Raw genomic sequence first — 12595 nt, 5'->3', positions numbered from 1 at the left:
GGCATCTGACTTCCAGGCAGCTTCCATTTGTCCTCTCTTGCTTGGATTACTTGCTCTGGTAGAAGCCAGCTGCCATGTCATGAGGACACTCAAGCAGCATTACAAAAAAGTCCTTGTGGTGGACAACAAAGGACTCCTGCCAACCACCAACACTACCTTGCCAAGCATGTAAACGAGTCACCTTGAGGCCCTATTCTTGGGCTCCAATCAAACTTTCAGATGAATGTAACCTCATGAAAAGACCTGAACCAGAACTACCCAGCTAAGCGCTCCAATATTCCTGACCCACAAAAACCATGTGAGGTGATAAACGTTTATTACTTTAATCCACTAAGCTGTGGGGTTGTTATGCGGCAACAGAAATATAACATTCTTTGAGAAAGTTGTTTTACAAAGAGGTTCAAGGAACATGAGATGATATAAAAACAAGTTTCTTTTTTATACACCTCTCAAGCCTTTATATGCAGTGTGATGCTCCAGGAAGGAAACACTGCATGTAAAGTTTCCCAAACACACTTCACTGAATGAAACTGAGATTGTAACAACACTGAGAATTTGAGAACTGTTCCTTTACTAAACGTAAATCAGTGCTTCTAAAGTACTTTGAAAAATAAAACAAAATCATCCTATTTGTCTTGTTCTATAGATTTTATATAAATATCCTTAATACACTGATGAAGCTTAGACACGAACTTTCAATCAGTGGTGAGCCTAGGAATTAAGTTACTGATATAAAATTCCTTTCCTTTAAATACCATTAACTTATTCTACACTTCATACTTAACCATGAGAAGTTTCATATACAGCTATAGAAGTATGCTTACTGGGAAAATTCCATTTATGCGGCTAGGTCTTCCTTTGGGATATGGATTTCCTGGGATCGTTCCACAAGAAGATATCATAGCATGAGGAGCTTTGCAGCCCCCCTTGAAAGCCTGTAATATAACAAAGAAGAGGGGTAGAAAAAAAAGTCTTAAAGTCAAGTATTCTGAACACTGGGAAGCTCAGCTAAAAAAAAAAAATGAGTTAAGGAACAGCACTACATGCAATCTGCTCATACATCATTCAGCACTTACAGTGGTGAATGTGACCAAAAGTAATCAGTAAAATCACTTTATTTAAATGGAACAATTAAAATAGTAACATAATAACGTTGCAACTAACAGACTCAAAGAATGTCTTCACAACAGATTTTGTAAATGGTGTAAAAAAGTCTTTATTATCTAATCTGTCCCATTTCTTCAACTATCAAGAAATAACAGTTCAAATCTACAAATGCCAAGGTCATGTTACATTTGAGGAAAAGAGGACACAGAGATGAAAGAAACATGGTCCCTGCTCTTTACAACCCAGTGGAGGACAACATAAACAAATAACATGACATTGGGTGGTCCAAAGAGCTAAATACCATTGAAAAACCAAGTAATAATGTTCAATATACTGTTACGTATTTATGAGAAATAGTAAAGGAAGGGATTTAGGTCTGTTTATTACTGCATCCTCAGCTTCTAAATGATGCCACACACATACTGAGTTGGTGCTCAATACATATTAATAAATGAATAAACACTGTATTAGGCAACACATATTCCGATGTATCTATATTACGTCATAGAAATATCCAGCTATATGTGTGTGTATATATATATTCCCAAGTATGTACAATGTTATATGTATTACATATTGGTTGTATAAATCCATTCACAAACATACATGTATATTAGCTATATAACCCAGTCCCCCTACTAAATACCCCAACCCTGAAATCATCTGAATTTTTCGCTATAATAAAGAATACCGGGGTGAATGCCCTTATATATAAATTTGTATATTTCAACATTTCCTTCAGATAAATTCTTAGAAGTAGAAATTTGGGGCCAAAAAGTATAAATACTTTAAAGGCTCTTCAAGTTTACCTTGTAGAAAAGTTGTACTAACTTACATTGACCAGAGGGCCTATTCCACAGAACACTCAGGCCCAGAAAATTTCTGAGAAGGAAAGTGACATGACTGGAACACTTCATAAGAAAGAAAACTACAGCAGTAATACCCATGTTGCCTTAAAGGTTTTAGTCAAGAAAACTGATAAGGAAGTTACTAAAGTAAAGAAACATGGCTCAGCTCTTAACACTTCCACAACAATGTACGACTAAGGCAAATTTGCCTACCATCCCTGGGCTTCAAGGAGTTTGTGAGTATTAAATACAACTGAACTGCCAGGCTCATAATAATTAATTAATTCAGCTTCCAGCCATCACAATCCTACCTTAGAAGTAACTACCTTAGATGACAAATCCAGTTTTCTAGGGTTGGACAAGTACTATTGCTCCAATTCTTATAGATCTTTAACTAATAAACTGGAGTTTTAACTAATAAACTTGCTTTAATATTCATCTCTTATGAATCTGATTTAAAATAAACTGGTTAACAAAGCAAATTTGAAAAGTTAAGTTCCCAAATAAAGTTTAAAGCAAAAACTTGAAGCCATGACAAAGGTACCAAGGGATCAAGACATAAACATTTCCATGAGGTTCAAGCTGAGTGGCCAACCAACTTCTCACTCTCAAGCCATCTCTTCCCCCTTGAGTGTCCCTGTCAACCAGCTCTATTTCCACTCCATAGACCACAGGGATGTTCATTTTTAACCCATTGTACAACAGCATTCGAGTTATTCACCAAAGTTAGTAAGAAGAAAGGTGCTTTTTCACCTTCAACATTCAGAAAAACCAGCATACCAAGTACATGGCAATCTTCAGAAAACTACCTGTTCAAGTATTCTCTTGCACCGTTTCTTCTCAGACATATTTATCCTGAATAAATCTTCAATAGGACGAGAATTCTGTGCATCAATAATATTCCTACCAAGAAAACACAATTTAGCTTTTTGTTTAAAAACCTGACCATACATAGAGGTAAGCAATCTTTGTTTACTGCACAAACATATCTGAGTAAGCTTTCCCCGTGACACAGGGAGAAAAGTGTGACTATTTACTTTTAATAGCTCAGTTTAAATAACATGTTTATATATAAATGTAATAACTGAGGTTTATCTGATTACTGAAAAGTAAAACAGTAATACTGTAAATAAAAAATCACTATTTTGAGATTTTTCAAAATATACTCTCTTCAGTGATAGTATATGGCAAGAGAACCCACCCACGTGCAAAATGCATAAAAGTCATGTTATGCTAAATGCATAAAGTTTTATCTTGTGCTTTATTTTAATTTTGTGCTTTTATGGACACCTATGAATACAAAAAGGACTTAAAAATGTATGTGTTACAAATAAATAACTTATACACTCTTCAGTGATGCAAAGGAGTAGGTTCTTTCCTTGTCTTTTTGAGCTAACACTCATTACGGTCATCTGTCAAATGCTGTGGTAGGTGCTTTCAGACCTTCCGATATTTAGAGTTCATTACTCTATTAAGTGGGTAAGAGTCTTATTTTTACAAGTGAGGCAAATAAGGCTCAGAAAAAATGAGCACTTTGCCAAAAAAAAAAATAAATTATTGTGTCAGTCAGTGAAAGAATCACTAATTCTTAAATCCCTGTCTTTTCAGAGTAGGAAGGCAAAGCAAATAACTGAAATACAAAAAATCAAATTAAACAATCTTGTTAAGCCCCTTCATTTTATAAGTTATAACCATATGTGTAATAAGTACACTAGATACTTTTTCTCATGAAGAAATCAGAATGTATCCTTATGCTTTTGACTGTATTTTGTTAGAGTTCCTTTTACTATTACAATTTTGACACATTAACACATACTACTTAGACACTTAAAAGGCTTCTACATTTTTTCCCAATGAAGTAAAAAGAAAAAGAAATACTTACGAGGCTAACAGTTCAAGAGCAACTAGTTTGTCTTTACTGAAAGTGAAACAGTTGAGTATATTGACCACTTCTGTCGGCTGGACAGCCACCATTTTCTGTTAATACAAAAAATAATTTTATTTTTAACACGTGAAATTTTCATGCCAGAAATTACCTTTTTCTGGAAGTATAGTTAAATAGTTAAATGCTCTTAATATAAACATTTTAGATAAAATATATCACATTTTAGGTGAAAACCACTTACTCAAAAGAAAGTTCTAAAAATAAATGAATTATACTTATGTTCTATCAATGTAACCATTTCAGCTGAAGATCTAACGAAGATCTAAGTTCTCCTACAAGCTCTTTTTTTATCCACATTTCACGATGTGTTCACTTACAGAATTAAAAAAATCAGAAGTATTACTTTCCTCAGAAAGGTTATATAAAAAGGTTATACTCATACATATGGGAGATTAAATTGTTCAAAGGTTAGAAAAACATTATTATGCTCCTCAGGGGGCTAAGTATGCCACAGATCAGTGCTTCCATGGTGTTAAACATATTACAGAAAAAGGTTACACTAGCCACATAAGGTAGGGGGAAAGCTGGGTTAAACAGGTTTCTCTACTGCAGAACTTTAAGTCTTATTTTAATTTAATGTGCATTGTGATGCAAAAAGATTGTGTGGAAAGTTACATGATTATTTGACTAGGGTACCTTTATTTTTGAAGAACATCCAGAAGATTTGGCCAATTTGGAGATTTATGTTAACAGTGAAGGAAAATTAAAAGCAACATCAACATAAGAAGGAAGACTGGCTAGAATCAACATCCAAAAGTTCCTAAAATTTGGAACAGTGGTTTTCACATACTATTATTTATGCACTACCAGAAGAATTGATAAAACTATATGCCCCTTTGTATATTTTTAAATTGATACCTAACAATTTTATCAGAAGTTTAAATACTCATAAAAAGTCGATTTTCTTAAATACATTTATATAGCTGTAAGAACTTTGAAACTACTAATTTAGCTCATTTAATTTACGGAAATATTTATCAGGTAAACTAATTGGTGAAATCAGTCTTCAGTGAGAGAACAATCAAATCAGACTGACTTTGTTAGAAAAGGTCAGACTTAATTTAATTCAAGTAAGTGTATTGAGTTGTCCCTGTGATACCCTTCTCACCTCTGAATTTTAAGTCTAAGGCAGGGAGACAGGCAAGCAGGCCTCAGAGTTTTGTCATGAGTTTGTTGTCCTGATAAAATAAAGCAAAGCCCTCATCAATATTCCCCCTGCCTCAGCCTCCTGCGTAATTAGGACTACAGGAGCACACCACCACACCCAGCTAATTTAAAGTTTTTATATTTTTGTAGAGACTGGGTCTCACTACGTTGCCCAGGCTGGTCTAGAACTCCTGGCCTCAAGTGATCCTCCTACTTCAGCCTCCCAAAGTGCTGGGATTACAGGCTTGGCCACCACCCCGAGTCCCTTATCAGTATTTCTTATGAGTCTCTTTGCTTTGCTCTCCCTCTCAAGAGCAAAGCACTGTCCTTTTGGAACCTGGAGAAACATCTTCACCCCCAGAGAACAGGAGCGGTAACTCTTTCTTTAGTAAAGCAGTAAAAAAGCAAATATTAAAGAGGAGATCAGAAAGTAGCACTAACAGACCCAGATACTTTCCTAGGCTCATCAGTTTAGAAAGTCAAGGATCTGTAAATTGATTCCACTGAAGATACCCAGGCCTGATATTGCTTCAAAAATCTTCCTACACAGCCAGATACTCCTGTGTGACCTAGATGCTCCTGCTGACCTAGGTTCTAGAGCTGTGCTATCCAATATAGTAGCCACTAAGCACATGTACCTATTTGAACTAATTACAATTAAATAAAATTAAATATAGTTCCTCAGATGAGGCACATTCAAGTGGCTACCATAATGGACAGTGCTGATATAAAAATTTCCATCATCACTGAAAATTTATTTGGACAGTACTAACTCTTCTAAGACTAAATAGAAAGATGGTGAAGATAGATATTAAAAAACAGAAGTGCAAAAAACAATTAAGAATTCAAATCCTATATTTTGCTTGCCGGTGACGTTTTCCTCTAACTTGCCAATCAGGACACTGTGGCATACAATTCAAATGTACAGTTTGGAAAATGTTAATTTTTTAACATAGCTATTTTGAATCAAAGTACAATAACACTTAGAGTTTGCTTTTCTAATGCAAATAAATTACAACTGAAATAAAGTATAGACAACTGGGAGAGTTAAAAATACTTAAATTCTATGTTCTAAAGGAAAAAATAAGTTACTTACATGCTGTAATGCTTTCATTGCCTTCAACTGGGGCTCGGCCCAGGAAAAATATCTCAGCAAATCAACCACCTGAAAACAAAGAACTAACAGCTCTGAAGACAGCATGTTTGCAAATATTTCTGTAAGATTTATTTCAGTACTTGACATTATAATTCAACGTGTGCAGCCCAGGCCCAGGTGATACAGGTGGCACTAAAGTCTGAAAACTGTGCTAACAGAATAGCGACACGCGGTTACGTAACCTTAAATCACTTACAATCAAATAAAATTTAAAAATTCAGTTCCTTAGTGACACAAGCCACATTTCAAGTGCTCAAGAGCTACATGAGGCTGATAACTACAATAATGCACACTGCAGGAGAGAACATTTCTACCATCACAAAAAGTTCTACTAGACAGCACTGGTCTAGAAAGAAAGAAAAATATACAATACAGAAAAAACAAAGTATCCTAATAAGAAAAGGAGGGTTCAAAGTACCAGACGGAGATCAAATGTGGGCTTAGGAATATAAAGATGGACTGTGAATGGAGAACTTTTCAACGTGAGGGAGAAGAGCACTCACAAGAGCACAGTGGTAGGTTTTAGTGTAGACCCACTAACTTTAGTCCTAGTAGGTCTTTCAACTTGAATCTGGAGGACAGAAACTCAAATCATAAATCTAGTCCCTTAAAAATGTCAAGAATCAACATGAATTACACTCCAGCAGCCCCTAAATGATACATCATTTGAGAGCTCAGACTGTGCAGCTCAGACCAGCTCCCACTACCACCTAAGAACTTTAAACAAATGAGGGAAGCATTATGAGATAGCCAGTAAGTGGTGAACACAGGGCATAAAGATCAGGACACGGAGGTCTCAGCATGATCACCACCACCCTGTTTCACTGCCTCAAAAGATGCTCCAAAGGGGGAAAAAAGTGATACAAGAAGACAGTTCCTGAAAATACGCTAAAAAAAAAATTTTTTTACTCCTTATAAAGAGAAACATATATAGCAAATAAGTATTATGTATACTTTCCAGTTAATTTGATAAAAGTGTATGTCCTTAAAACTTTGATGGGAATAATATTCTTAATATCTAATAAATGCTATATTTTACCAACCATAAAATTTTACAAGCCACCATATCTAAGATACAAAGAAAAATCTTTAATACAATAAGCTCATTTAGAAAGTAGGCTTAATAAACTTTGTAATGACTTTAGCAAAATGGAAACATCACTCAGGGTGGTACATCACATACACGCAAGAAAAAAATGCTATTAGCTGTAAGAAATTATAAATCTTTTTAAAACATTTAAATTTTTTTTTTTTTTAGACAAAGTTTTGCTCTGTCACCCAGGCTGGAGTGCAATGGTGCGATTTTGGCACACTGCAAGCTCCGCCTCCTGGGTTCAAGTGATTCTCGACTGCAGGCACCAGTCATCATGCCCGGCTCATTTTTGTATTTTTGTAGAGACGGGGTTTCACCATGTTGGCTAGTCTGGTCTTGAACTCCTGACTTCAAGTAATCCGCCTGCCTCGGCCTCCCAAAGTGCTGGGACTACAGGTGTGAGCCACCGTGCCTGGCCAAAACATTTAAATTTTTAAGAGCATAAAGTAACTTTGTAAAGCAATGGGAAAGCTGAAAAACTGACATAAAGACAACAAATGCAAATCATAAAGTAGCTTTTGAGAATTTAGTGGGCAGAACTTCTATAGCCTTAAGGTCATTCATGCTTTCAAGTTTTGAAGTTCTTGAGAAACCAATGAAAAGTTGGACCATTTACTAACTCAATTGGAGCATTTATTAACTCAATACATAATTTATTGTCCATCCTTTCCCTGAGCTGTTCTCCAGACATTCTTATTAATATTTATGCCTGATTTCTCTATCAAGAATTTTCCAACTATCCCTCAGAAACATGCCCCCTTGCGTGTGTGACACACATTTATTTTAATTAGCAAACTGCCCCTAAGGTGGAATGAAGTTTTCACTAAACCATCATGCTTAAAATGTTAATAATCCGGCAGTTACAGCAACTACTTATTAATAACACTGTGTATTTTTCTTACTGTTGAAATTTTTATTTAGTGGCTTCATATAAAAACATTTCATTATTTGTTCACATTTTCTTTTATATTACATGATGAATTTTGTAATTGTCTTACATGTAACTATAAAAATGTGGGTAAATTTACCATTACAAGTTTCTAAACCTTTGATATTGTGCCCAGAACCAAAAACACTTTGAATTGCTTTAAGATCCTAGATTTAAAATCATTTTAAAATAGGAATTGGGGTGAAAGTGGAGAGGTGCTTAGTCCCTGAATTATAAATTCTGTGAAGTTTTCTGCCAAAACTGAGAGCTTCTCAAGTTCCTGAATAAATACAGCAAAAAGGTAAAAGCAATTCTGAATTCGGGCAGCAGACATTAACCAGAACATTGGTATAAAAAGAAGGCTTTGTTTAAACAAATAATGAGGAATACCTGTTCACTAGAAAAGTATCCATGCACATATTCAATTGCTTTTAATTTGTATTCTGTCAAAACAGCCTAAAAAAAAAAAAAAACACACACACACACAGTAAAACAGCATTAATATACGTAAACAGCACAGTAATAAGCATCTATCAAAACTGCCTAAGCAACTCAACAGGGGCAGGTCTGCTTCAGCCCTGTCATGCAGAGGAACTAAGGTCACTGTGGTGAGAGGCCCTTCCTTCCACCTTTCCAGGTTCCCTACTGTGAGGGACACACTGAGCAAGCAGGAAGATCTGCTGGGCTTCCCTACCTGCTTCTACAAGGAAAGGGAATACAATTGTAATAGACATGATTCAACATTAGCACGCGTTACATTTAGAATTCCTAAATACGTAAAGAGTTTCAAAACATTCCAAATCCAATCATATTGTCATTTTTAAGATTAAACATATCAGATGTTGTTACTCATCAATTATTGAATATCTATGTGCTAAGTGACAGGACGCAAGAATAAGACAAGGTCTAGTTGAGGCTCTCAGTATTTCTATAGGGATATAAGAATGCAAGAAGCCCTGAATTCGTTGTCTGTGCCTGCCACTAAACTGGCAGTGTAGACTTTGAGAGGTATTTTAATTCCCTTTGAGTTTCCTCACTCATACAGGGAACACCATTCACTAACCCCAAAGAGTTACTATGAAAACTATAATAGCGGACACTAGATGTGACACATAATAGGTAATCAGTAAGTGATGGTTCCTTTCCTTTATGGAATCTCTCAGTGGGTGAGGGAGAAGTTGGTGGCTTTGATGCAGTACTATCTAGAGCTCACTAAATCACATAGGCTCCCCCCCTGCAGCTATTTGCTCATCTTAGAGATGGAATCAGCTATCTTAAGTCGGTTGCCACTAATCATTAAAAATGAACTAATCCCTTTGCTTGTACTACAAAATAATTATAATCATATTTTTCACATGTATCATTCTGCTAGGAAAAAGTATTATGACCAGTCAACTGAAGTATCCTGCGTGCTCAGTAGTTCAACATTCACTGAAAAGGGAGAAAAAGGCATTCTAAATAATGTACTCCTAGGAGTTTTACTATCAATATAATAATCGGACACAGTCAAATACAAGTTTCTGAACAAAGTCTTGGATTGTACTGATGCCAAGTCGTATCTCAATTCTTCCATCAATGCCTGAGAGGCCCAGCTGTAACCCCAGGCAGGACAGCATGGTGCTCTGCAAGCATAGTCTGAATAGGGCCCACTGCCCCTAACTTCCCACCTGAGGAGTCTTGAGCTGACTAGTTAACCTCACAGAGAGTAGGCCGCCAGCTTTAAGTGAGAAGTACAGTGCCTACACCTCGTGGGTTGTAAGGAGAATCAAAACAAATCATGACTGGAGAAGTGCTTAACAACAGGCTCACAAAGTAAGTGCTCACTAATTAATAGCTATTACTCCCTCCTTTTTGAGTAATCAATCAAGCATTGCTTTTTCCCCCTTTCTACTCCCTTTCCCAGTTCTTCGGCTAGTGGCTTCTTAAATGCCACTAGTTTTAAATGACAGTAATGACCATCAGTATTATCTATTATATAAACTCACTGTGATACTCAAGAGATGACCTGGTTTAAACTTACATTCACAAAGAGCAATTTTTAAAACAATCAACAGTAATGCTCATATTTAGATATGCCAATATTTTATTCCATTTTAATAGACCATGACAATACTGATGTATCTAATCATTTGGCAAAGCCAGCAGAAGACATGTTTTAATTGCTGACCAGAAATACAGACTTAAGTTGCCATCTCATGTGAACAGGACTTTCGTATCTGGAAAACTTCCCTATTCCCCTCTTTAGAATTTACTGTGACATTTTTATGACACTAGGAAGAGAATATGCACACGGAGACCCTAAATCACATAGGCTCCCTATGTGATTTTTTCCAAAAGAAAAAATCTGCTGGTCTACTTGGACTCACCAATTATTTTCTCATGAAAAGTAATTAAAAATCAGCTTATGAACAAATTCTGACAAATTCCTAGGCATAGAGTTAGCAAACCAACATTTTATTTCAAAAATTAATTGGACACATTGGATGTGCAAAAGCAGAATTTGTTCAAAAAAGAACGTTCAGTATAATCAAATAGGAAAACTCAAACACGTCAATTTGAAAAACCAAAAAAAAGCTGTATAAAACCAAAGTAAAAGTGCAAGACCAGAGACAATTTTAGTAACACCTTTGTAAACTGAAATAAGCACCAGAGCACATGGGAACAATTTCTTCCGTTGCAGTCAAGGGTCATAAAGGTATGCAGGTGAGGAAGAATAATTGCCCGGAAGGCCGAAGGAAAGCACCGTGTGTTGATGTAACGATGGTACATCAAGTCCTTCCATTTTAAAATAAGTAACTTTTCGGTATTTTTGTGCTTGAGATATTGTTAGGCTCAAGACTACCTTCCAGAATTGTTGCTGTCTGGTTCACTCTGGGAGATGGGATCCACACAATAGCCTCAAAAAGCAGCAAAAACTTGGAAAGCAGGAGAAAAAATTTTGCACCTCAAGTTATTGACGGCCAATTCCTAAGAACGTGACTTTAAACTTAATGCCACACTTAACATCAGGACACGAATTTTGCATGGCCAACGCAACAAATATATTCTACCTTATGCTTAGATTTGAAAACCCCATCATAATAACTACCATAAAAGAAACTTTCTGCGTATTACCTCTAGTTTTCAGTCACTCTTGTGTGACTGAAAGATGAGGCAATAAACTCAAAAATACTAAACCACTTGCCCCAAAGTACAGAGCTATTAAGGATTTGTAAAAAAGGCTTTGGAACGGAGGGCCGTCTGAATATCATTCCCACCACACCGCGCTGAGTCTCAAATTCGGCGTTAACATAACTTAATTTCTATTTGTATTGGAAACGTATCAAGATACAAACTCCTCCATTACACGTGAGAATGCAAACCAATTTGGCAATCCTAGGATCCTCATTCTGCACAATCTGCACACAGTACCTCAAAGAGAGTCTAAACCACGAGAATTCATCTCATAAAATAATTCCTGGAATCGAGTGTAATTACCTTTCTAATTTCATCCAGCACCATTTCAAAGGACTTTTTATCCATCTTGACTACTACCCCGACGTGGTTTTAACAGTTATACTTGCAATTACAAGACGTTCATCCCTGGTCAGCTCCGCCGATAGTAAAAATATTTATAGTTGAGGAGGAAAAAGACTCCACGAGCAAGAAAGGATGCGAAGAGGTAGAGAGTATCGCAAACTTCGCAAAAAAAATTTCTAAAAACTGAGACTCAGAAAAACTTTTTTTTATTAAAAAGAAAAAACACTCCAGTCAGGCTTCCCCAGCTTATTCACACAATGCTTCAGGGCACCTCGGGCAAGAGCCAGGTCCCCTGAGTTCTGCAGAAAAACCCGGGCTCCGCGGCGGGGCTGAGTGCCGTTTCCCTGCAGCTGAGGGCCAGGTGCAGCCACAGGTAGCTCTTGAAGCCGCTTGCCCAGGTGGAGCGGCCGGCAGAGCAGAAACACCTGCACTCGGAGTCCACGGGCGGCGGGGAGGGAGGCGCCGGTCTCTCGACCCGCACCTGCGCCTCGGCCGCCTGCCGCGACCCTCACCGCCGCGAACCCGGACGCATGGTCCGGCTCGCGCTCATCCCCAGCCGCTGCGCTCGACTCCTGGGTACCTCGGCCCCGGCAGCAGGCGGGCCGGCAGGCTCTTTGTTACCAGCTGCTGCGGCTTCCGGGAGCGGGCCGGCGGCTGGAGAGCACCGGGAGCCGGGCGAAGAGGGGCACGGCCTCGCATAGGGGGACTCCGGAAAAACGCAGCCCCAACAGCGCCAGACGCCCTGCCTGATTACCCCTACAGCCCCCACCAGCTCATGGGGACCTACTATAGGGCCAGTCGCGCCCGAGTAAACTCAACACTGCGCAGCCAGCTTGGGCCCCTCTTTCCTGAA

At 37.6% G+C, this 12595-nt stretch overlaps 1 protein-coding gene across 3 annotated transcripts in view; it reads right to left on the bottom strand.

Moving 5' to 3' along the window:
* Window positions 1-11933, bottom strand: part of PROSER1 (proline and serine rich 1) — a 28568-nt gene extending 16635 nt beyond the window's left edge. Inside the window, exons 1-6 of one of the 3 annotated variants that reach the window (XM_010360768.2) lie at window positions 11701-11933; window positions 8614-8679; window positions 6143-6211; window positions 3838-3932; window positions 2765-2858; window positions 825-935 (exon numbers count right to left, since the gene is read on the bottom strand). In XM_010360768.2, coding sequence (XP_010359070.1) covers window positions 825-935; window positions 2765-2858; window positions 3838-3932; window positions 6143-6211; window positions 8614-8679; window positions 11701-11745 — 480 coding nt within the window. In that variant the 5' untranslated portion in view covers window positions 11746-11933. Of the gene's footprint in view, window positions 1-824; window positions 936-2764; window positions 2859-3837; window positions 3933-5008; window positions 5079-6142; window positions 6212-8613; window positions 8680-11700 lie in introns of those variants that run through there. The other 2 variants (XM_010360776.2, XM_010360784.2) reach the window with 2 other exon arrangements.
* Window positions 11934-12595: the final 662 nt, after the last annotated feature.

This window comes from Rhinopithecus roxellana, chromosome 18, assembly GCF_007565055.1.
Source record: "Rhinopithecus roxellana isolate Shanxi Qingling chromosome 18, ASM756505v1, whole genome shotgun sequence".
Taxonomy (NCBI): domain Eukaryota; kingdom Metazoa; phylum Chordata; class Mammalia; order Primates; family Cercopithecidae; genus Rhinopithecus; species Rhinopithecus roxellana.
The sequence above is the reverse complement of the archived record's forward strand: the minus strand, read 5'-3'. Positions and strand labels throughout refer to the sequence as shown.